The 27,207-nt window shown below is 42.8% G+C and overlaps 2 protein-coding genes across 2 annotated transcripts; both read left to right on the top strand.

Moving 5' to 3' along the window:
* Window positions 1–3,255: 3,255 nt before the first annotated feature.
* On the top strand, window positions 3,256–5,556 carry LOC142209203 (formyl peptide receptor 2-like). The gene is made up of 2 exons (XM_075278133.1): window positions 3,256–3,287; window positions 4,599–5,556. The coding sequence occupies exons 1-2, from the start codon at window positions 3,256–3,258 to the stop codon at window positions 5,554–5,556; spliced, it is 990 nt and encodes a 329-aa protein (XP_075134234.1).
* Window positions 5,557–17,643: 12,087 nt separating this feature from the next.
* LOC142209202 (N-formyl peptide receptor 3-like) lies at window positions 17,644–22,424 on the top strand. The gene is made up of 3 exons (XM_075278132.1): window positions 17,644–17,702; window positions 18,150–18,830; window positions 22,151–22,424. The coding sequence occupies exons 1-3, from the start codon at window positions 17,644–17,646 to the stop codon at window positions 22,422–22,424; spliced, it is 1,014 nt and encodes a 337-aa protein (XP_075134233.1).
* The last annotated feature ends 4,783 nt before the right edge of the window (window positions 22,425–27,207 follow it).

Genomic DNA, 27,207 nt, shown 5'->3' with positions numbered 1-27,207 from the left:
TGCACAGATGTGATCTATTACTACATTGTACAGATGTGATCTATTACTACATTGTACAGATGTGATCTATTACTACATTGTACAGATGTGATCTATTATTACATTGTACAGATGTGATCTATTATTACATTGCACAGATGTGATCTATTACTACATTGTACAGATGTGATCTATTACTACATTGTACAGATGTGATCTATTACTACATTGTACGGATGTGATCTATTACTACATTGTACGGATGTGATCTATTACTACATTGTACGGATGTGATCTATTACTACATTGTACGGATGTGATCTATTACTACATTGTACGGATGTGATCTATTACTACATTGTACGGATGTGATCTATTACTACATTGTACAGATGTGATCTATTACTACATTGTACAGATGTGATCTATTATTACATTGTACAGATGTGATCTATTACTACATTGTACAGATGTGATCTATTATTACATTGTATAGATGTGATCTATTACTACATTGTACAGATGTGATCTATTACTACATTGTACAGATGTGATCTATTACTACATTGTACAGATGTGATCTATTACTACATTGTACAGATGTGATCTATTACTACATTGTACAGATGTGATCTATTATTACATTGTATAGATGTGATCTATTGCTGCACTGTATGGATGTGATCTATTACTGTTTAATAGAGGATGATCCCCTGAATTATAGCCGCTGTATTTATCCCCCATATGACTGCTGTATAGATCTGGGCCGGACTCCTTGCTCCACAATTGTTTGGGGTATTTTATCAGTTTAACCCTTTGTGTCTACTATTTTTGGCTTCATCAAAGACAAATTTCAGGAGACTGGAATGTAGAGCAGTAGATACTGCCGGTAATAAGTAATATCAGTAGTGTGTACAGGGTTATAGTGAAGGGAATAATTAACCCCTTCACTTCCATAGTCTTAGGCTTCATCATAGATTACAGCTAGCTCAGCACAGCAATAAGTAAAATGATCCGTGTGTACAGAACTCCAGTATACAGGATGGGATGGGACTGGATAATTAACCCCTTATCAGCTGCTAATAATAGAGTGGCATAGAATTTATAGTCCAACACAGAGATCTATTATTCTGTCTTCAAAAGAGACTTTCCATTTTACTGCCATCTATAGACAAAACTGTGAAGGACAATGTGTCATTGGTCAAATGGGTGAGAAGCTGAAGACAAGAGCTCATATAGGGAACTGAGTATTTCCTCATTGTAGGATCGGTTACAACTCTGAAACTGTTAAGCCAAACAGTAACCTCCTCTTCTGACATCATAGTTTAAAGGACATAATATTCATGATTTTTTTCATCAAATATGATTATTATTATTATTATTATTATTATTATTATTATTATTATTAGTAATAGTAGTAGTAGTAACAACAGTAGTAGTAGTAGTAGTACAGTAGTAGTGGTAGTAGTAGTAGTAGTAGTAGTAGTAGTAGTAGTATAATAGTAGTAGTAGTATTGGCAGTAGTAGTAGTAGTATAGTAGTAGTGGTAGTAGTAGTAGTAGTAGTATAATAGTAGTAGTAGTATTGGCAGTAGTAGTAGTAGTATAGTAGTAGTAGTAGTATAGTAGTAGTAGTAGTAGTAGTAGTAGTAGTAGTATTGGCAGTAATAGTAGTAGTATAGTAGTACAGTATAGTGGTGGTGGTGGTGGTAGTAGTAGTAGTAGTAGTATTGGCAGTAGAAGTAGTACAGTAGTAGTAGTAGTAGTGGTGGTGGTGGTAGTAGTAATAGTAGTAGTATTGGCAGTAGTACAGTAGTGGTAGTAGTAGTGGTAGTAGTAGTAGTATAATAGTAGTAGTAGTAGTATTGGCAGTAGTAGTAGTAGTACAGTAGTGGTAGTAGTAGTGGTAGTAGTAGTAGTATAATAGTAGTAGTAGTATTGGCAGTAGTAGTAGTAGTAGTATAGTAGTAGTATAGTAGTAGTAGTAGTAGTATTGGCAGTAGTAGTATAGTAGTAGTAGTACAGTAGTAGTAGTAGTAGTAGTAGTAGTAGTAGTAGTAGTAGTATAGTAGTAGTGGTAGTAGTAGTAGTAGTATAGTAGTAGTGGTAGTAGTAGTAGTAGTAGTATAATAGTAGTAGTAGTATTGGCAGTAGTAGTAGTAGTAGTATAGTAGTAGTATAGTAGTAGTAGTAGTAGTATTGGCAGTAGTAGTATAGTAGTAGTAGTACAGTAGTAGTAGTAGTAGTAGTAGTAGTAGTAGTAGTAGTAGTAGTAGTATAGTAGTAGTGGTAGTAGTAGTAGTAGTATAGTAGTAGTGGTAGTAGTAGTAGTAGTAGTATAATAGTAGTAGTAGTATTGGCAGTAGTAGTAGTAGTAGTATAGTAGTAGTGGTAGTAGTAGTAGTAGTAGTAGTAGTAGTAGTAGTAGTAGTAGTAGTAGTAGTAGTAGTAGTAGTAGTAGTAGTATTGGCAGTAGTAGTATAGTAGTACAGTAGTAGTGGTGGTGGTGGTAGTAGTAGTAGTATTGGCAGTAGAAGTAGTACAGTAGTAGTAGTAGTAGTAGTGGTGGTGGTGGTAGTAGTAATAGTAGTAGTATTGGCAGTAGTAGTAGTACAGTAGTGGTAGTAGTAGTGGTGGTAGTAGTAGTAGTAGTAGTAGTAGTAGTATAATAGTAGTAGTAGTATTGGCAGTAGTAGTAGTAGTAGTACAGTAGTGGTAGTAGTAGTGGTAGTAGTAGTAGTATAATAGTAGTAGTAGTATTGGCAGTAGTAGTAGTAGTATAGTAGTAGTAGTAGTAGTAGTAGTAGTACAGTAGTGGTAGTAGTAGTAGTAGTATTGGCAGTAGTAGTATAGTAGTAGTAGTAGTAGTAGTAGTAGTAGTATTGGCAGTAGTAGTAGTAGTAGTAGTAGTAGTAGTAGTGGTGGTGGTGGTGGTGGTGGTAGTAGTAGTGGTAGTAGTAGTAGCAGCAGCAGTAGTAGTGGTAGTGGTAGTAGTAGTGGTAGTAGTAGTAGTAGTAGTAGTAGTAGTGGTAGTGGTAGTAGTGGTAGTAGTTGTAGTAGTAGTAGTAGTAGCGGTAGTAGTAGTAGTAGTAGTGGTAGTAGTAGTGGTAGTGGTAGTGGTAGTGGTAGTAGTAGTGGTGGTAGTAGTAGTAGTAGCAGTAGTGGTAGTAGCAGTAGTGGTAGTAGTAGTAGTAGTAGTAGAGTATATACTAGTAATTTTTGTACTGCTATTACTAACATGCTTATCATTATATTTCTTTGTAGGTAAAAAGCTAGAATGGATTCTCCTAATAATGTGACCAATAACCGGTATGATTCTATTTCTCATTCTTTATTATTTATTATATATTCTGATCAGTCTCCATTCACATCTATATCTGATCCTTCTAGATTCCCTCACAATTAATGTATAAATAGTACAACAATCAGACTGTACAGTAAGTCCCTATTATAAGTCAGTGTAATCTCCAGGTGCCAGGTTTGTCTGTTGTGGTTTAGACATTTTGTTGAGGTTTATATTTGTACATTTTAATTGTCTATAAAGTTATGTTTGTTGTAAACCCCTATAAATACACTTCTCACTGTACTAACAGTTTGGAAAGTCAATTGGATTTGCAATAAACATTTCCTATAGATTATGTTCCAGTTCCTGACCTTGATCTATAAGCTAGTATATAGCAATAAAAGATTGTATAGCAATGATCAAGAGTTTCTCTCTCTTTAGAGGACTCAGCACATCTATGTATTACAAAGACAACCAATTAACCTAATAATGACATGTTCATTGCTGCTACTTAGTATCAAATCTGCACAACTGTAAATGTACAATGTGCAATGCAAGTTGTAAGAAAGCCATGTTGGCCGCCTTCATGTTATAGAAAACACAGAGGAAAGGGCCAAAGTGTGTTTTGTCTTCTCCATTTTCGTCAGGTTTTCTTTTAGCGGCCAACATTTTACCTGGTTTGTTGAATCAACACACCAAAAGATTGGGCTTATTTGTTCCAAACTAGTTCCAATCTTTTCCAATCCCGATCGTTCAACCCTAATAGTAAACGCTCAGCTATCTGGGATTCTAGATCTCCATAGGTTTCCTTGGATTCAGAAATGTTCTCTGTTGATAATGTCAGAGAACTTGCAAATTAAATTTTTTAAATTAAATTAGTAAATTTTTTAATTTTAATAAATTTGTAAATTATTAAACTTTTATGGTAATTTGTGGCTTACAATGTTGCAAATTATGATGCCATTTTTTGTCACCTCTCTCCATTTTGCAGGGTGGGTGATGAAAAAGTGCCCCAAAATTTATAAGAACATTCTAGAAAGGTTCAAATAATAATTTACACAACATAGACACAATGTGGCTGGAGAGATGGGGCCGGTCTCAGGTTGGCTCCAATGTAATTTCTGTTGGTCAGAGTCAACTTGTAAGAGAAGAGAGAAAACTGTATTGGGAGAATGGTGGGATAATCGAGTATCACAATGTTTTTACCCATGGTCCATGTATTATTTTTTGATTTTTTTTTTTATTTGATTTTTGATTTTGTATACAAAGTATATATTCACTGTGTATGTAGCTAAATATTCTTCATGGGACTAACTTCTACCTTATTGCCTTCCAAGGTCATTTTACAGAGAATATGATGTAGGAAGCCGAGAATATCACCTTTATGACCAGAGCGTTTTTCTTACTATATCAATTACCTTAAACAGCCTCATTTTCCTTCTTGGGATTATCGGTAATGGATTAGTCATCTGGATTGCCGGATTCAGGATGAAGAAGACAATCAGTGCCGTGTGGTTCCTCAACCTGGCCATAGCGGACTTCTTATGTTGCTCTACTCTGCCTCTGCTCATTGCACTTACTCTGCGCGTTCTCCCATATTTACCAAATGTAAATCTTTTCTGTATATTGATCATTACTTTGTTCACTACAAACATGTGCACCAGCATTCTTACCTTGACAGCCATGAGTATTGACCGCTGTGTATCTGTCATGTGGCCATTTTGGGCTAAAGTTCACAGGACACGTAGACTTGTGAGGATCACTGCAGGAGGCATCTGGGGGTTGAGTTTGCTCGCGGCAGGTTTGGTTTGGTACTCTAATAAGTGGTGCATATTCTCCAGCAATGAAGATGAGTACAAGCATAAACAAAAACTGATGGAGAACATTCATTTGGTTGGGGCAGTTATCATGTTTGTGATCCCTTTTCTCATCATCTTGACCAGTTATATAATAATTTCCATTAAACTTAGAAAATGTAAGAGACCCCGGAGATCTCCGAGACCCTACAGGATCATCACCGCTGTTATATTGTGTTTCTTCATCTGCTGGTGTCCATTTTACACTTGGCCACTACTACCATTGAATGATTTGTCTTCCATTCAGATGTTTACATTACATATCATTATTACCATCTTGGCTTACCTTAACAGTTGTCTCAATCCAATCATTTATGTTTTTATGGGACAAGATTTTAAACAAAGTTTCCTGAGGTCTATTCCCGCCAGGCTTAAAAGAGCATTAAGTGAACATCCCGATGAGGAGTGCGGAGAACAAGAGGATTTGGAATTAAAATAACTCACCTATAGATTAAAAATATATTCTTCTTACCCATATGGAAACTTTTGTTGCAGATTTTGCTGCATTTTTTTAATTTATTTTTTTAATTTTTTGCCCAAAGGAATGGAAAATGTAAAAGAAATTTGCAACTTCTGGCTTTGTCTTAAAAAAAAAAAAAATTACAGGTTTTCCTCAATGTACAACCTAGGCTTCAAGGAGTTTTCTAGCATTTGCAATAAAATGATACATTATTAGCTGCTATTTGTTTCTCATGTGTTTGTTATCTATTAGGAGATGTATCAGAAGAGGTCTACTTTCTCATAACAAGAACATGGTCTTGCCTCTGGGGAAATCACTAGTATGGTCACACATAGACTATTGTGATCAATTCTGGAATCCAGTATAGAAGGACATAACTGAGAGAGGGGTGACCAACATAATTAGGGGAATGAGAGGATTGGACAACAAAGATAGATTAAAAAACTTGAGATTATTCAGTTTAGAAAAAAAATTGGAAGTTTGAAATCCTGAGATCCTGAGATCATTCACCCATAATTTGATCACAATGTAGAAATACATAAAGAGACTGCACAAAGACTTTTCTGATGATCTTTTGACAACTAGGCTGGTGAAAGTAACAAGAAGACATCCTCTACACCTAGACCAGTGACAGTGACAAGGGGACGTCCTCTACACCTAGACCAGTGACAGTGACAAGCGGATATCCTCTACACCTAGACCGGTGACAGTGACAAGGGGACGTCCTCTACACCTAGACCAGTGACAGTGACAAGCGGATATCCTCTACACCTAGACCAGTGACAGTGACAAGGGGACGTCCTCTACACCTAGACCAGTGACAGTGACAAGGGGACGTCCTCTACACCTAGACCAGTGACAGTGACAAGGGGACGTCCTCTACACCTAGACCAGTGACAGTGACAAGGGGACGTCCTCTACACCTAGACCAGTGACAGTGACAAGGGGACGTCCTCTACACCTAGACCGGTGACAGTGACAAGGGGACGTCCTCTACACCTAGACCGGTGACAGTGACAAGCGGATATCCTCTACACCTAGACCAGTGACAGTGACAAGGGGACGTCCTCTACACCTAGACTGGAGACAGTGACAAGCAGATGTCCTCTACACCTAGACCGGTGACAGTAACAAGCGGATGTCCTCTACACCTAGACCGGTGACAGTGACAAGGGGGCATCCTCTACACCTGGACCGGTAACAGTGACAAGGGGACGTCCTCTACACCTAGACTGGAGACAGTGACAAGCAGATGTCCTCTACACCTAGACCGGTGACAGTGACAAGGGGATGTCCTCTACACCTAGACCAGTGACAGTGACAAGGGGACATCCTCTACACCTAGACCGGTGACAGTGACAAGGGAACATCCTCTACACCTAGACCAGTGACAAGGGGACGTCCTCTACACCTGGACTAGTGATAGTGCCAAGGGGACATCCTCTACACTTAGACCGGTGAGGATGGCAAGGGGACGTCTTCTACACCTAGAACAGTTACAGTTACAAGGAAACATCCTCTACACCTATGCCAGTGACAGCAAAAAGGGGACATCCTCTACATCTATGCCAGTGACAGTGACAAGGGGACATCCTCTACACCTAGACCGGTGACAGTGACAAGGGGAGATCCTCTACACCTAGGCCGGTGACAGTGACAAGGGGACGTCCTCTACACCTATGCCAGTGACAAGGGGGCATCCTCTACACCTAGACTGTACGGGGGGGGGGGGACACATTCTTTATACCTAGAGAACATTTCATTAGCATGATAGACAGGGATTATTTACTGTAAGAGCAGTGAGACTATGCTGATAGTGGTTTCATTGTGCATGTTGAGAAAGGGTCTGACAATATAACAGTTTCCAGGTTTTAGATGTTTCTTATAGACAACTTGTTTCAGGGTTTTACATTTGCAATTCTAAAAAAAAAAATCTGTAGTGGAAAATGAAATGAAATTTACCATAAGAGCAAGAAACGTGATAGCATTGTCAATTCTGTGGTAGAAAAAAAAAATCAGATTCACAATTAGCTTTGTTTAAAGGGGTTTTCCAGCCCCTTGTTTCAGCAGTTTGCCTGTTGCTTCTTCCTATCACTTCCTGTATCCCCCTCCCCCATCTTGCTGAACTGGACACTGAAGTATCACATTACTTATGCAGATCAGATAATATGTAGATGTTTGTAGAGAACAGACTCAGTGTTTTCTGTGTGTTTATATACAGAGATAAACGACAGGACTTTATCAGCAATTTAGTGTTTGGATGGGGTCCCGCAGGCTTCTCATTCAATGCATAGCGTCACCTGCGGGCCAATCCAAACCTTGCCCTTGGCATTGTGCAGGGAGGTGTCTGGAGTCTAAGTCCAGCTTTCGGCCCACTGAGCATGCTCAGACATTTTGGGGCTGCTCAGAGGCTAAGTCCCATTTTTGCCATACTGAGCATGATCGTTGACATGATGCCACCGCCCCTGTTGGGCAGGGACTAGCCTTTATATAGGCCCCCCCGGTGCTCAAACTTTAACTAAAATTGATACAGGAGGTCAAGGTTAGGTACCTGTGAAAGGCAGGTTGCCAAGTCAGGGATCTAAGTTAGGATTCCTTGGCTCTGCCAGTGGGAATCACCTAAGCCTCTTGTACTGTCCATTTATATTGTTGCTCCAAAGCTGTTTAGGAGCCCTTTGTGTTACTGACCAGGGTTGACGTTTAACCCCTGGCACCCTTTCCTGTGTAGCAGGCTGAAGCTTGTATTAGTGCCTATTGCTCTGCTGCAAGGCTTCATTCAGCTTCACCCAGCGGCTTTGCACAGGTGCACTCTCCCAGTGAGGTTAACTTGTGAGAGCTTGCTTGCAGTTAGTTCACACCAGAACCGCACAAACACCATGGCCGCTCCTTCCCCTGGGGCTTGTGGACCTCACTGCAGTGTCTGCAGTCTAGCGGTTCTGTCGTTGTTAAAATATTATTTTCATATATATAGACAGAACCGTAAAATTTAGCTGAAGTCCAAAAGAATAGTCAATAGGAAAAGCCAAGGTCAGGATTAAGAATACAAGTAATAACAGCAAGAGAAAGCCAGCAAGAAAGAGTCAATAACAGGCACCAGTGTGAATGTGAGCCAAGACTAAATAGGGGAGGAAGAACCCGCTGTTATGTCAGTCCAGGTAGCTGCAACGGGGCTAAGGGATAGCAGTAGGGAATCTCGCCCTGCACTACTCCCACTAGCTATCCCGGTCCCTGCCTCACGGGTGTGGGTCGGCTGTTCTCAGGCTAAGCCTGACCCCGACAGCTCCTCTCTCACTGATTCCGTAGGCCTAGAGGGAAGTGGGAGAAGGAATGCCCTATAAGACCTCTAGGGACTGGAGACTAAAGGGGGTCACCCCTAACGAACAAGTGAAGCTGCTACTGACAGGGACTGACAAGGGTGTGCGCTGACTAACAACACAAGCAGCACACAGGAAAAATGTGGGAAAGGATTCCCCCAAACCAATATGGGAAGGAACCATACACTAGGAAACAAACACAGGGAAACTGAGTAGAAATCAAAGGATAAGGCAATTCACTCACACAGTCAATTATACACAGAGGGAGGATTGGTGAACACAGAAGGGAAAACACACAAACCAACTCGTTCACCCAAACCTCCCAAAAATCAACCACGGAACTTCCTCTATCCCAGAACACCACCTACTCCTCCTGCTAAGGCCTAGCTCTGTAAAAGCGACACTCAGCACAGAACCATGGGTTTAAATACAGAGTAGAGACCACTCCTCCCAGGTGCAAATGGGAGGACAGACTAATCAACCAGGAGATAAAGCTGCCTACCAGCAGTGCGCGCATGCAAGTCAGAAGGTGTGCACCAATACTCACGACAGGACAACCCCGCAGCGCCAGGATGCCACCCCAGACACTGCGCAGCCAAAAACTCCCCAGGTAAGAAAAATAGAAATTAAAGAACCTAAATACTCCTAACAGGATCCTCCCCTCAAGGAGAAGACTCCGGATTCTCTAGGAGCATCCTTCTTCGGGAACTCCTTGTGGAATTTCTCCACGAGTCTGGGAGCTGACACATCCGACTCCAGGACCCAAGAATTATCCTCAGGACCGTATCCCTTCCATGCCACCAGATACCATAGCTTCCCCCGAACATATTTGCTATCCAGAACTCGGGATATCTCATACTCCCCGGACTCAGAAACTGGTGGAACCTTAACTGGAGACGTTCCCTTCTTGGCCTTCTTTAACAAGGAGACATGGAAGACCCGGTTTATCTTCCACCTTTTAGGTAGTTGCAGCTGCGCCGCCACTTCATTTACCATCTTGATGATCTTAAAAGGACCCACAAATCTGGGACCCAGCTTCTTGCTAGCAACCTTCAACCTGATATTCTTGGTGGACAACCAAACCATCTCACCAGGGAAGAACTGCAACTCTCCTCTCTTCCGATCCGCCTGGACCTTAGCCTGGTGCGACGCCCGCACCAGATTCTCACGGATACGGGACCATACCCCTTGCAGCTTTTTAGAAAATAGCTCCTCCTCCGGAACTGGGGAAGAAATGGAAGAAAATACTCCGAAAACAGGATGTCGACCACCGGAGCAAAAAAAAGGTGTGGTACCTGTGGCATTGGAATCATGGTTGTTTAGGGAAAATTCTGCCAGGGGGAGAAAGGCAGCCCAATTATTCTGGTTCTCTCGAACAAAACACCTCAAAAACTGTTCCACATCCTGATTCTTCCTCTCTGTTTGTCCGTTAGACTCTGGGTGAAACCCGGAGGAAAACGACAGTGTAACTCCCAACCTGCTGCAAAAAGCCCGCCAGAATTTAGCCACAAATTGCGGTCCCCTGTCCGAAACGATCTCCTCAGGAAGACCATGCAACCTTACAATCTCTTTAATAAACGCCTCAGATAGTGTCTTGGCACATGGCAGCCTGGAAAACGGGATCAAATGGCACATTTTCGTGAAGCGGTCAATGACTACCCAAATGACCGTGAAACCCTTAGACACCGGAAGGCCCGTGATGAAATCCATAGACAGATGAGTCCAAGGTGCCTTAGGAGGTTCCAATGGATGTAGAAGACCGTGGGGACGGGTATGCGACGCCTTGGCTCTTGCATAGACCGAACAATTTTGAACAAACTGCAAGACCTCCTTACTCCACCCTGGCCACCAAAAATTCCTAGACACCAATCTCATGGTCTCTGAAACCCCCGGGTGACCAGCAAGAACCGACTCATGACACTCCCTCAGGAGACTTTGTCGGAGAGTAGTTGGGACAAAAAGCTTGTTTCTAGGTATCTTGGAAGGTGCAGCGTGTTGCGCTTCGATCAAGGCCTTCTCCAATTTCGCGCCCAATACTGCTACCACCACTCCATCCCCAAGAATAGTGGCAGGCGCCTCTCGTTCCTCCTCAGTCGACATATACCGGGATAAAGCATCAGCCTTAACATTCTTTGAACCCGGCACATAAGTCACGTTAAAATGGAACCGCGCAAAAAATAGAGCCCATCTGGCCTGCCGTGCATTTAATCTCTTCGCCGACCCAAGATAAATCAAATTCTTGTGGTCAGTAAATACCTGGACTGGCCTTCTGGCCCCCTCCAGGAAATGACGCCAATGTTCGAACGCTAGTTTTATTGCCAGTAGTTCCCTATCTCCGATGTCATAATTCCGTTCAGAGGCAGAGAATTTCTTAGAAAAGAAGGCACAGGGATGCGTACCCTCCTCGAACTCCTGAGAAAGTACTGCTCCCACCCCCACCGAGGAGGCATCCACCTCGACTCGGAAGGCCAACCTCTCATCCGGCTGTCTCAAAATGGGAGCGGATGAGAATCGCTTCTTCAGTTCTTCAAACGCAGCTAGCGCCTCTGGCGACCACTTAGCACAGTCAGCCCCCTTCTTAGTCAAGTCCGAGATAGGTTTCACAACCTCAGAAAATCCCTTGATAAACTGGCGATAATAGTTGGAGAACCCCAAGAACCGTTGGACCGCCTTTAGTTTCTCGGGTCGCGGCCACTCCAAGACTGCCCTGACCTTCTCAGGGTCCATCTCAAACCCCTTGTCTGATAGGATATAGCCAAGGAAACATAATTTATTGACCGCGAACACACATTTCTCCAGCTTAGCACTTAATTGGTTAACCCTCAGGAGATCTAAAACCTCTCTCACTCTCTCCCAATGAGTCTCCAAATCCGGGGTGTAAATGAGTATATCGTCCAGATAGACCACAACCCCCCTCCCTATGACGGCACTTAGTACATCATTAATAAAATTCTGAAAAAACGCAGGCGCATTGGTTAGACCGAAAGGCATCACAAGATTCTCAAAGTGTCCTAGGGGTGTGTTAAACGCTGTTTTCCACTCATCCCCCTTCTTGATTCTCAGCAAGTTATACGCCCCACGTAAATCTATTTTACTAAACCAGCGGGCTCCCGTAATCTGGCTGAATAGATCTGAGATCAACGGAATGGGATAGGGATTCCGCACCGTGATTTTGTTAATCTCCCTAAAATCCAAACAAGGGCGCAACCCTCCATCTTTCTTCTTTACAAAGAAAAACCCCACTGCTACTGGGGACTTAGATGGGCGAATATGCCCCACCTCTAGACTCCCCTCAATATACTCTTTGAGCGCCTCCCTCTCCGGAATAGTGAGATTGTACAACCTTGTCTTGGGTAACACTGCATTAGGTATAAATTTAATCGAGCAATCATAGGTGCGATGTGGTGGTAATGTCTTGGCTGCCCTTTCCTCAAAGACCTCCCTGAACTCACATATTTCTTGAGGCAAATTGTCTATAGACAAAGACATAACGGATATGGGCAGACATCGACCATTACACCCCTGCCCCCAAGAAACTACTGACTCGGTCTCCCAGTTGATAATAGGGTTATGCTGCTTCAGCCAGGGCCACCCCAAAACTACTTGTGCTGGTAACTTAGACAACAAGAACAAGTCAATCTCTTCCCTGTGGCCACCCACAATAAACTCCAAACCCTCCACCTGTTTGGAGATGACAGCTTGCTGTAGAGGGGTCTTATCAATAGCCCACACCGGTATCTGAGACTTCAAGACCAAAGGACTCACCCTTAATTGCTCACAAAACTCTGAGTCAATAAGGTTGACTGCCGAACCACAATCAACCAAAATCCGGCACTTCTGCCCATTTACCCATCCTTCAAGGGTCATCCCGGCAGTCTGAGTACAGGAAATATGCACACCTCCCTCCTTAGTAGGTTTTCTCCCTTTACCCTCAATAGACCTGGGGTTATTACTCTCCTTGGCGAACCATTCTCTGGAGGGACATACCCTTGCTACATGTCCCATCCCTCCACACACAAAACAGCGTACTGTGCGGGACCCTTCACTCTTGGGTCTTGCACTTCGCACAGTGGCCCCAATCTGCATGGGTTCGTCCCCCGGGTCCTCTCTAAAAACAGAGAATTGAGGAGGGCTAAGCCCCCCAGGACTCTTGTCTCCACGCTCCCGGAGGCGCCGTCCAACTCTAATTGCCAGCTGCATGGCCTCATCTAGATCTCCCGGAACAGGGTGAGAAACTAGATGGTCTTTAACCTGGTCCGAGAGCCCTGTCTCAAACTGACTAAGTAGAGCGGGGTCATTCCAATGTACTTCTGCTGCCCACCTACGAAACTCTGTGCAATATTTCTCTATAGCGTGATCCCCTTGCACCACACGTCGTAGGTTATACTCAGCCGTGCGTACCCTGTCTGGGTCGTCATACAGTAACCCCATTGTGGAGAAAAACGCCTCTGCAGTTAGTAAGCAAGCTGAGTCGGCTGGTAACGAATGTGCCCAGATGAGGGGATCATCTCTCAATAAAGTAATAATAATCCCAACTCTCTGTACCTCAGAACCGGAGGAAAACGGCCGTAGCCGGAAATACAAAAGACAGTCCTTTTGAAATCAGAAAAAATCTGACCTCTTACCTCGGAAGGGTTCAGGTAAGCTGACTTTTGGCTCCAGAGGCCGACCCACAGGGGCGCTACTCACCTGCCTCTGTATGCCCTCCACCTGAGAGGCTGTGTGTTGAGCCAACTGCTGTACTTGAGATACGCCAGAAGCTTGGATGGCATCCATTCGTAGCTTGATCCCCTCCATCTCAGTGGAAATCTGCTGCACCGCCTGGTACAACTGTTTCAGGTCCGTCATAATGCAAACGAACCTTTTTTTTTTTTTTTTTACCGGCTGAGTGTACTGTTATGTCAGTCCAGGTAGCTGCAACGGGGCTAAGGGATAGCAGTAGGGAATCTCGCCCTGCACTACTCCCACTAGCTATCCCGGTCCCTGCCTCACGGGTGTGGGTCGGCTGTACTCAGGCTAAGACTGACCCCGACAGCTCCTCTCTCACTGATTCCGTAGGCCTAGAGGGAAGTGGGAGAAGGAATGCCCTATAAGACCTCTAGGGACTGGAGACTAAAGGGGGTCACCCCTAACGAACAAGTGAAGCTGCTACTGACAGGGACTGACAAGGGTGTGCACTGACTAACAACACAAGCAGCACACAGGAAAAATGTGGGAAAGGATTCCCCCAAACCAATATGGGAAGGAACCTTACACTAGGAAACAAACACAGGGAAACAGAGTAGAAATCAAAAGGATAAGGCAATTCACTCACACAGTCAATTATACACAGAGGAAGGATTGGTGAACACAGAAGGGAAAACACACACACCAACTCGTTCACCCAAACCTCCCAAAAATCAACCACGGAACTTCCTCTATCCCAGATAACCACCTACTCCTCCTGCTAAGGCCTAGCTCTGTAAAAGCGACACTCAGCACAGAACCATGGGAGGCATGGGTTTAAATACAGAGTAGAGACCACTCCTCCCAGGTGCAAATGGGAGGACAGACTAATCAACCAGGAGATAAAGCTGCCTACCAGCAGTGCGCGCATGCAAGTCAGAAGGTGTGCACCAATACTCACGACAGGACAACCCCGCAGCGCCAGGATGCCACCCCAGACACTGCGCAGCCAAAAACTCCCCAGGTAAGAAAAATAGAAACTAAAGAACCTAAATACTCCTAACACCCGCCCTGGCTGTCAATCACAGGGCAAGAGCAAATTTAACTACTTCATGGACTGAGGCAGACAAGGGCAGAAGACGGGTGTGGTGCAAATTCAAATACAGAACTAGAGCCGTGTTCACACAGTGCAACCAAAAACGCTAAGCAAGGAACTAAACTGCACATGCCTCCTGCACGGCCACATGCGAGCAGAGGGTGGCACAGTGACCTGAACAGGCAGAAATGTTACAGAAAGATGATTGCTAGTGAAAGGAAAGTGAAGAAAGGAGATCAAAGAAGACTTTGGGGTGGTTGCAGTGTTATTAACAGCAAGAATCTTACTACAAATTACAGCGCTCATTGCCGCTATACTGCTGCTCATTACTCATACCTGTGTGTACAAGGTGGAACACAACAAGCCTTTTACAGCTAAAAACAGTAAATTATCCACTAATACCTGCACTCATCTGTTCTCACTCCTATTTAATAGTGTTTAATAGTGGGGACAGAAATGTTCACATTTCTCCTCAGTGTTTCAGTTCTTACCATAATAGTGTACACAATGATATGTACAGCGCTGCGTAATATGTTGGCGCTATAGAAATAAGTATTATTATTATTATTATTATTATTATTATTATTATTATTATTCTAGTATATCCTATATCATATAATCAACTATATAACAACATCCTCTTCTCTCTATTGTGTGCACAGAACCAAATATCCCTGATGTCACTGACTGATCCGCTGACTAATCTACAGCTCGTCTGTCGCAACTTTCTAGATAATTTTATGTATCCGGTGAGTGTCATCTGATAGGAGATACTTATTATATCACCTCTATATACTGTATGTATGTTATATGTATTATATACTGCACCTCTATATACTGTATGCATGTTATATGTATTATATACTGCACACCTATATACTGTATGTATGTTATATATATTATATACTACACCTCTATATACTGTATGTATGTTATATGTATTATATACTGCACCTCTATATACTGTATGTATGTTATATGTATTATATACTGCACCTCTATATACCGTATGTATGTTATGTGTATTATATACTGCACCTCTATATACCGTATGTATGTTATATGTATTATATACTGCACCTCTATATACCGTATGTATGTTATATGTATTATATACTACACCTCTATATACTGTATGTATGTTATATGTATTATATACTGCACCTCTATATACTGTATGTATGTTATATGTATTATATACTACACCTCTATATACTGTATGTGTGTTATATGTATTATATACTGCGCCTCTATATACTGTATGTGTTATATGTATTATATACTGCACCTCTATATACTGTATGTATGTTATATGTATTATATGCTGCACCTCTATATACTGTATGTATGTTATATGTACTATATACTGCACCTCTATATACTGTATGTATGTTATATGTATTATATACTGCACCTCTATATACTATATGTATGTTATATGTATTATATACTGCACCTCTATATACTGTATGTGTGATATATATATTATATACTGCACCTCTATATACTGTATGTATGTTATATGTATTATATACTGCACCTCTATATACCGTATGTATGTTATATGTATTATATACTACACCTCTATATACTGTATGTATGTTATATGTATTATATACTGCAACTCTATATACTGTATGTATGTTATATGTATTATATACTGCACCTCTATATACTGTATGTATGTTATATGTATTATATACCGCACCTCTATATACTGTATGTATGTTATATGTATTATATACTGCAACTCTATATACTGTATGTATGTTATATGTATTATATCACCTCTATATACTGTATGTATGTTATATGTATTATATCACCTCTATATACTGTATGTATGTTATATGTATTATATACTGCACCTCTATATACTGTATGTATGTTATATGTATTATATACTGCACCTCTATACTGTATGTATGTTATATGTATTATATACTGCACCTCTATATACTGTATGTATGTTATATGTACTATATACTGCACCTCTATATACTGTATGTATGTTGTGTGTATTATATACTGCACCTCTATATACTGTATGTATGTTATATGTATTATATACTGCACCTCTATATACCGTATGTATGTTATATGTATTATATACTGCACCTCTATATACTGTATGTGTGATATATATATTATATACTGCACCTCTATATACTGTATGTATGTTATATGTATTATATACTGCACCTCTATATACCGTATGTATGTTATATGTATTATATACTACACCTCTATATACCGTATGTATGTTATATGTATTATATACTGCACCTCTATATACTGTATGTATGTTGTGTGTATTATATACTGCACCTCTATATACTGTATGTGTTATATGTATTATATACTGCACCTCTATATACTGTATGAATGTTATATGTACTATATACTGCACCTCTATATACTGTATGTATGATATATGTATTATATACTGCACCTCTATATACTGTATGTATGATATATGTATTATATACTGCACCTCTATATACCGTATGTATGTTATATGTATTATATACTGCACCTCTATATACTGTATGTATGTTGTGTGTATTATATACTGCACCTCTATATACTGTATGTATGTTATATGTATTATATACTGCTCCTCTATATACTGTATGCATGTTATATGTATTATATACTGCACCTCTATATACTGTATGTATGTTATATGTATTATATACTGCACCTCTATATACTGTATGTATGTTATATCTATTATATACTGTTCGGTTCACTGAAGGAGTAACTAAAATATAACTTTTATTAAATATCATTAAAAAGATTTTTAAATTCCATAGTCCAAAAAAGTAGTGTGTGCGGACAGGGCTATTGGCAATGTGTCCGTGGTATGTGGTATGTGTCCGGTATCAAGACTGCTCTGTATAAACACATCTATATACTGCATGTATGTTATATGTATTATTAGTAGTAGTAGTATTTTTATTTTTTATTTTTTTATTATTATTAGTCACAATGGTTCCTGCTGATTCTGTCCTGACATTACTTAACATAACTGAAGATGACTACAATTGGTAGGTTTATATTCCTGATCCTATATTATTTTGTAGAAATTCTGTTTGGGCTCCATTCACATCTGTATCTGACCCTCCCAGATGTTCATTAAAATTAGACCAGTAAGTGGCGCTATACAGGATCTCCTGTTAAAATGTGGAGAACCAGGAGTCAGTGAGATCTTTAGGTGCCAGTGGTGTCTGTTGTACAAGGGATCAGCAGAGTAATGAGAAACAGAAATAGAAAAGCCAAGATGGTGTCTGGTCAGGAGCTGAGGAGAAGCTGGATTACCGGGATATGAGGGCAGTATATATGAAAGGAGCCTGGAGGGTGACAGAGTCTGGTGAGGGGTTGAGGGACAGAAACAAGAGATTTTGCAGAACTTGTTGTTTATGTAGATGTTTACAATGTATGAAGCTGCAGCTATTCCTCCGGAGCCTAACCTCTACCCTGTTATGTCTTCTAAGGTCTTATTACACAGAATATGAGCCAAGAGACACGACTTATGACTATTATGAGAACATCTTAGAGAAGATATCACTTACATTAAAAATCATCATTTTTGTTCTTGGGATTATCGGTAATGGATTAGTCATCTGGATTGCCGGATTCAGGATGAAGAAGACAATCAGTGCCGTGTGGTTCCTCCACCTGGCCATAGCGGACTTCTTATTCTGTGCTGGACTTTCTCTGAACGTTGCACTTGAGCTTCAGATTTTCTTATTTACACCAAAAGTAGATCTTTTCTGTTTATTGTACATTATTATGTTCACACTAAACATGAGCGCCAGTATTCTTCTCCTGACCGCCATGAGTATTGACCGCTGTGTATCCGTCATGTGGCCATTTTGGGCTAAAGTTCACAGGACACGTAGACTAGTGAGGATCACTGCAGGAGGCATCTGGGGGCTCAGTTTGCTCATAACTAGTTTGATTTATTACATACATAGATGGTGTCTGATCTCTGGGGATTACATTGACTCCTTGTTTAGACGAAGCTTATCAGAGAACATTGACCTGATCAGATTAGTTATAATGTTTGTGATCCCTTTTCTCATCATCTTGACCAGTTATTTGATAATTTTCCTCAGACTTAGAAAAAGTAAGAGACCCCAGAGATCTCAGAGACTCTACAGGATCATCACCGCTGTTCCCTGTCGTCCTCAACAGCGGCACAATGTGGGGTATTTCTGCCCCTGTGTGCTGGTAGGACAGGCGGATATTTAATTAGCCAATAAAATGCGTGGCTGGCCCTATAAGAGGGCACAAGAACCTCCCCTATGCGTGTTTTTTTCTGTCCTGTGTGGACAGAGGACAGGTGGGAGGACTTGTGTCCTCTTATGGGGCTCAGCAGGGTCACTTACCCTCTGAGCGTCAGTATCATCTTCTTTCTTCAGGATCTTTGATTGAAGTTCATCTTCTTGTCCTGCAAGAGAGAGGGTGTTTGTTGTTTAGCCTGCGTTTGGCTCTGGGAGTTTACTCCCCCGTCTTTCTGGTCCCCAAGGTCACCGGGGGCTGGAGGATGATAATAGTCCTGAGGTACCTCAATCGGTTTATCAGGAAGAGGTCATTTCGTATGGAAACCGTGGATTCCGTGACTACTTTTCTTCAGCCAGGAGAGGTGATGGTTACCCTCGACTTGAAGGACGCCTATTTACATGTCCCCATTGCTCGTTCCCACAGGAAGTTCCTCAGGATTGCCGTCTCTATGGCCGGCCACAGGGAGCACTATCAATTCACAGCTCTGCCGTTCGGCATCACATCCGCCCCACTGGTATTCACCAAGGTGATCGCTCCGGTCGCCGCGGCCCTCAGACTTCAGGGTCTTTTCATCGTCCCTTATCTAGACGACTGGCTACTGAAAGCTCAGTCTCCTGCTGCTCTCCTCCAGCAGCTCAACCTTGCCATCAACTTCCTATAAGAGTTAGGATGGATCATCAATTGGGAGAAGTCCGAAATCGTTCCATCCACCCGGAGAAAATTCCTCGGATTCATAGTGGATTCGGAAGCGATGCAGATCTTCCTCTCCAGTCCAAGAAAGGAAAGGATCCAAGCCAGTGCACGATTCCTATTGCGCACTCGGCGTGTAACCGTCCGGACTGCCATGAGAGTCCTCGGCCTGATGTCATCCTCGGCCAGGGCGGTCCCTTGGGCTTTATGGCATTTGCGTCCCCTCCAGATGGAAGTGTTGAGAACCTGGAACAGGTCTCCACGGGGATTGCACAAGAAGATCTGCCTTTCTCCCGCTACCCGTCTTTCCCTCAGATGGTGGATACACCTGAAAGACGGAAGGTCCACGGTCCCGACAGTGTGGACCCTGTTGACAACAGATGCATCCCAGTGGGGATGGGGAGCCCATTGTCAAGACAAAACTGTACAAGGACGATGGAGATGTCCGGAGCTGGGGTCATCCAATCTCAAGGAACTCAGAGCAGTGTACCTGGCCCTAGTACACTTTGCCCCGGAATTGAAAGGCAAGTCTGTCAAGATCCGGTCAGACAATACGACGGTGGTTGTTTATATAAACAAACAAAGGGGCACCAGGTCACCAACCTTGCTGAGAGAGACGAACTTCATATTTGCCTGGGCAGAGAAGAATCTGGTCCAGTTATCCGCTGTTCACATAAAGGGCTCCCTGAACATAGTAGCGGATCAGCTGAGTCGGGGTATTACCGTATCAGGAGAATGGTCTCTCAATCCAGACATGTTTCAACAGATCGTCCAGAGATGGGGTCTCCCGGAGGTCGATCTTATGGCTACCCGACTCAACGCCAAGGTAGGGACCTTCTGCTCCCTGTACCAGGAGGACAATCCCTTGGCAGTGGATGCCCTGTCCATCCCATGGAGGTTCAGGCTGTTTTACATATTCCCTCCAATTCCAATCATACCGAAGGTATTGATAAAAATAAGACAGGACCAAGCCTCGGGAATAGCCATAATCCCGTTCTGGCCAAAAAGGGCTTGGTTTGCTCAGCTCATACAAATGAGTCAGGGCATATATTGGAGGCTTCCCCCACTCCCAGACCTGGTAACCCAAGGAGAGCTGAGATGCCAGGATCTGAGGAGACTCAACCTGACAGCCTGGAGGTTGACCAGTCCCTATTGAGGAATAGAGGACTGTCACAAGCCGTCTTGAAGACCCTATCCAGCGCCAGAGCAGATTCGACTAACAGGAACTACCGTCGAATAAGTAACATCTTTAATGCCTGGTGTCTGCAGCATCAAGTGGACTCCACCGATCCCCCTACGGAGGCGATCCTGGACTTCCTTCACGACGGACTAGACAGAGGTCTTGCTGTGGCCACACTCAAAGTACACGTAGCGGCCCTGTCCGCCTATCTGGGGAGGCGTTTGTCTCAAGATTCCTTAGTGAGCACCTTTATTAAAGGGGCAACTAGGCTGAGACCGGTGGTAAACACCCCAGTCCACCAATGGGACCTTACTCCGGTCCTGAACGCTCTATGTGACCAACTATTTGAGCCTCTGGAGGAAATCTCCCTCAAGTCACTAACCGGCAAAATGGCGCTGCTATTGGCAGTCACAACTGCCAAACAGGTTAGTGAACTACAGGCCTTGTCTGCTGAAGAGCCATACACTATCTTCTTTTCTGACCATGTACAGCTTAGGTTCCTCCCGGGGTTCCGTCCCAAGGTTCCATCTGCTGCAAACAGGAATCAACGGATTTCCCTTCCGGTATTTTTTCCTTCCCCTTCTTCACCTGAAGAAGAAAGATGGCACAAGCTGGATATGGTCAGATGCCTGCAGATCTACTTGCAGCGCACTCGCCCCTTTAGGCGAACTGAAAACCTGCTGATCAGCTACACGGGGAAAAACAAAGGCGCTAAAGCCGCCAAAGCTACAATATCACGGTGGGTTACCGAGACTATTAACGTCGCCTACACCGCTCAAGGGCTGTCGGCTCCATCCTTCCTTCATGCCCATTCAACCAGGGCAGTGTCCACCTCACGAGCGGAAAGGAGCGCTTTGTCTATCGACCAAATATGCACAGCTGCCTCTTGGGCATCTGAATCCACCTTCATCCGGCATTACCGTCTGAAGGACTGGGTGGCAGATTCCACTGCCTTTGCCCAGACCGTCTTAAGCTCGGTCATGGAGTAGTCCCACCCATCTTGGGGACCTGCTTGCTATATCCCCACATTGTGCCGCTGTTGATGACGACAGGGAACGAGTGATTATGAAGATAATCTTGTTTCCCTTAGTCCTAACAGCGGCACAAGATTTCCCACCCTGGGAATCATATCTTATGTATAAAACTGTATATAAATGTTATGGAGGTACTTTTGTATTAACACGCAGAGGGGAGGTTCTTGTGCCCTCTTATAGGGCCAGCCACGCATTTTATTGGCTAATTAAATATCCGCCTGTCCTACCAGCACACAGGGGCAGAAATACCCCACATTGTGCCGCTGTTAGGACTAAGGGAAACAAGATTATCTTCATAATCACTCGTTATATTGTGTTTCTTTATTTGTTGGTTTCCAATCTCCATTTGGCTACTAATACGCAGGGGTTATATAATTTTCTTTCAGAGTCACCCAATAGATATCATTGCTGCCAATCTGCCTTACCTTAATAGTTGTCTCAATCCAATCATTTATGTTTTTATGGGCCAAAATATTAAGCCTTATTTCTTCAGATCTATCCCCGCCAGGATTGAAAGTGCAATGAGTGAACATCCTGAGGACAAGAATAGAGAACCAGAGGATTTAGAACTACAGTAACTCTCACTACAGATCCAGAAATATATTTCACCTCTTTTTCCCTTTTACCCATGAGACAACTTGTTAAAGGCTGAGGCCACATGATGCTTATAAACAGCAATTTTCTGCTAATTTTGTAGCTTTTTTTCTTAAGAGCAGAAGGTCAGCATTATTATTGATGTCTCATTGGATCTTCATCAATATAAGATTGTCAATATAAATCTGTAATTTATCAGAGTTTTTGCAGGTTACGGAAGACTTTTATAGCTTAAAATTTATAACAGTAGATTCATCCCAGAAATTTGGATCTAAAAATAGACAACAGACCTTCCCCATCAGGACTCAGTGACTTCACTTTTCTGACACATGTGATCTACAAAAAGATATCAATACAAACCTCTGCAGACTTTCTGTGAAAAGTGCTGCAAAAAAAAACCTGTGATGCGTTTCCTCAGCAGTTTTTCCCATAATGCTTTTTTTTCCTGCCGCCCTCTACGCGAGGCCTTAGCCTTATAGCCCAAACAATACATTATATATTATATACCTGTTATGTTATATCCAGTATATCTCTACAACATCATGGCTTACAAAATATCATTAGAACCTATAAAATGTATCTAACTGTTTTATCAATGGCTGTAATTTATAATCTTATGTATTTGACTATTAATATTTTATATAGAGATAAATATTATAGGATTATTTCTCTATAAAATTTGGACAATGTTTTATTAATGATGAAATAAAATAATAAATAAGAACAATTATTCTCTATCTCCTATCTATCTTTTATTAAATTTTGTCAAATTATGCTGATAGAGCCCCACATATTCGTGAATAGCCTTTAAAAAGGCCATTCAGGCATTGCTAATGTTATAGTAAACTTCCCCCCCCCCGTTTTAAAATAATACTCTAAAAAAGAATATGATAATCTTACCGTATCGTGCACACTTGGTGGGCATGCACGGTCCGATGTCATCTTAGCCACGCCTACATCTTCTTTCTTCTTGCAACAATGTCCTCGGGTCCTGTCTTCTTCTTCTGGCGTACTTGCTTGTAATTGTGCGCCTGCGCAGTAGCAGGGGGACAGTAGCAGGGGAACTGAGCATACTGAGCATGCTCAGTTCTCCTGCTACTGTTCCATTGTTACTCCTCGGGTCCTGTCTTCCTCTTCTTCAATCCCACGCCTGCGCAGTAGCAGGGGAACTGAGCATACTGAGCATGCTCAATTCCCCTGCTACTGTTCCCCTGTTACTCATCAGGTCCCGTCTACCTCTTCTTCAATCCCGCGCCGGCACAGTAGCAGGGGAACAGTAGCAGAGGAACGGAGCATACTCGGTTCCCCTTCTACTGCGCCGGCGCGGGATTACAAGCAATGACGCCTGAAGAAGAAAATGAAGAAGACGGGACCCAAGGACATCACTGCAAGAAGAAAGAAGATGTAGGCGTGGCTAAGATGACGTTGGACCGTGCATGCCCGCCCAGTGTGCACAATACAGTATGATTATCATATTCTTTTTTAGGGTATTATTTTAAAATGGGGGGGGGGGTAGTTTGATATAACATTAGCAATGCCTGAATGACCTTTTTAAAGGCTATTCACGCATATGTGGGGCACTATCAGCATAATTTTGCTGATACTGCCCCTTTAAGGACTTTTTTTCTTCCTGAAACCAGTGCAACATGCTATCATAATCCTTAACAGACTAAAATGCAAAACACATAATAAGTGGATATCAGCATACATGTTACTATGGAAAATATATAATCTAGAGCTCAGAGATAGCATAGAACTTGACATAATCGTATAGTTGGTATAAGGGGTAAATCAAGCTAAAAAAAAAGTTTATTGATATATTATCATGACAGAAATGTTCTACCTGCAAAGCCACAACTGCAAGAGGCAACAAGGGAAAAATCCCAACCATTGGTTTAAAAATAAATTCAAAGCAATACAGAGGCTTCTAGGAATATTCTACACTATGTTTTATAGATAGGTTCCTAGGAGCCCTGAGAATATTCTACACTATGTTTTATAGATAGGTTCCTAGGAGCCCTAAGAGTATTCTACACTATGTTTTATAGATAGGTTCCTAGGAGTCCTAAGAGTATTCTACACTATGTTTTATAGATAAGTCCTAGGAGCCCTAAGAGTATTCTACACTATGTATTATAGATGGGTTCCTAGGAGTCCTAAGAGTATTCTACACTATGTTTTATAGATAGGTTCCTAGGAGTCCTAAGAGTATTCTACACTATGTATTATAGATAGGTTCCTAGGAGCCCTAAGAGTATTCTACACTATGTATTATAGATAGGTTCCTAGGAGTCCTAAGAGTATTCTACACTATGTTTTATAGATAGGTTCCTAGGAGCCCTAAGAGTATTCTACACTATGTTTTATAGATAGGTTCCTAGGAGTCCTAAGAGTATTCTACACTATGTTTTATAGAGAGGTTCCCAGGAGCCCTAAGAGTATTCTACACTATGTTTTATAGATAGGTTCCTAGTAGAGATGAGCGAACACTAAAATGTTCGAGGTTCGAAATTCGATTTGAACAGCCGCTCACTGTTCAAGTGTTCGAATGGGTTTCGAACCCCATTATAGTCTATGGGGAACATATACTCGTTAAGGGGGAAACCCAAATCCGTGTCTGGAGGGTCACCAAGTCCACTATGACACCCCAGGAAATGATACCAACACCCTGGAATGACACTGGGACAGCAGGGGAAGCATGTCTGGGGGCATAAAAGTCACTTTATTTCATGGAAATCCCTGTCAGTTTGCGATTTTCGCAAGCTAACTTTTCCCCATAGAAATGCATTGGCCAGTGCTGATTGGCCAGAGTACGGAACTCGACCAATCAGCGTTGGCTCTGCTGGAGGAGGCGGAGTCTAAGATCGCTCCACACCAGTCTCCATTCAGGTCCGACCTTAGACTCCGCCTCCTCCGGCAGAGCCAGTGCTGATTGGCCGAAGGCTGGCCAATGCATTCCTATGCGAATGCAAAGACTTAGCAGTGCTGAGCCAGTTCTGCTCAACTACACATATGATGCACACTCGGCACTGCTACATCAGATGTAGCAATCTGATGTAGCAGAGCCGAGGGTGCACTAGAACCCCTGTGCAAACTCAGTTCACGCTAATAGAATGCATTGGCCAGCGCTGATTGGCCAGAGTACGGAACTCGACCAATCAGCGCTGGCTCGGCTGGAGGAGGCGGAGTCTAAGGTCGGACCAGAATGGAGACTGGTGTGGAGAAATCTTAGACTCCGCCTCCTCCAGCCGAGCCAGCGCTGATTGGCCGAATTCCGTACTCTGGCCAATCAGCACTGGCTAATGCATTGTATTGGCGTGATGAAGCAGTGCTGAATGTGTGTGTTTAGCTCAACTACACCGGTGGAGTAGTTGAGCTAAGCACACAGATTCAGCTCTGCTTCAATCAGTGCTGGCCAATACATTCTATTAGCTTGATGAAGCAGAGTGTGCACAAGGGTTCAAGCGCACCCTCGGCTCTGATGTAGCAGAGCCGAGGGTGCACTTGAACCCTTGTGCACCCTCGGCTCTGCTACATCAGAGCCGAGGGTGCGCTTGAACCCTTGTGCAGCTTCGGCTCTGCTACATCAGAGCCGAGGGTGCGCTTGAACCCTTGTGCACACTCTGCTTCATCAAGCTAATAGAATGCATTGGCCAGCGCTGATTGAAGCAGAGCTGAATCTGTGTGCTTAGCTCAACTACTCCACCGGTGTAGTTGAGCTAAACACACACATTCAGCACTGCTTCATCACGCCAATAGAATGCATTGGCCAGCACTGATTGGCCAGAGTACGGAATTCGGCCAATCAGCGCTGGCTCTGCTGGAGGAGGCGGAGTCTAAGTTCGGACCAGAATGGAGACTGGTGTGGAGCGATCTTAGACTCCGCCTCCTCCAGCAGAGCCAGTGCTGATTGGCCAAGGTACGGAATTCGGCCAATCAGCGCTGGCCAATGCATCCCTATGGGAAAAAGTTTATCTCACAAAAATCACAATTACACACCCGATAGAGCCCCAAAAAGTTATTTTTAATAACATTCCCCCCTAAATAAAGGTTATCCCTAGCTATCCCTGCCTGTACAGCTATCCCTGTCTCATAGTCACAAAGTTCACATTCTCATATGACCCGGATTTGAAATCCACTATTCGTCTAAAATGGAGGTCACCTGATTTCGGCAGCCAATGACTTTTTCCAATTTTTTTCAATGCCCCCGGTGTCGTAGTTCCTGTCCCACCTCCCCTGCGCTGTTATTGGTGCAAAAAAGGCGCCAGGGAAGGTGGGAGGGGAATCGAATTTTGGCGCACTTTACCACGTGGTGTTCGATTCGATTCGAACATGGCGAACACCCTGATATCCGATCGAACATGTGTTCGATAGAACACTGTTCGCTCATCTCTAACTACTATTACTCCTGCAAATGCTATTATTACTATTACTATCACTACTATTACTTCTACTATTGCTACTATTACGACTTCTACTACTATTACTAAAACAAATATAATTACTACTACTATTGCTACTATTGCTATAACTACTTTTATTATGCTACTCAGTGGCGTAACTACCGTGGTAGCAGCAGTAGCAGCTGCCACAGGGCCCGGGACATTAGGGGGCCCGGTGACAGCCGCTACCGCTGCGTTTTTTTTTTTTTTTTTTTTTTTTTAAATAGGCTGTTACCGGCTGGAATTACTCCAGCTGATAACGGGCCCCATATACTTACCGATCCTGGCAGGGGCCGGGATCGGTAAGTGACACCGCGGGCCCCAC

The sequence above is a fragment of the Leptodactylus fuscus genome, chromosome 6, assembly GCF_031893055.1.
Source record: "Leptodactylus fuscus isolate aLepFus1 chromosome 6, aLepFus1.hap2, whole genome shotgun sequence".
NCBI lineage: Eukaryota > Metazoa > Chordata > Amphibia > Anura > Leptodactylidae > Leptodactylus > Leptodactylus fuscus.
This window is presented reverse-complemented; position numbering and strand designations above follow the sequence as displayed.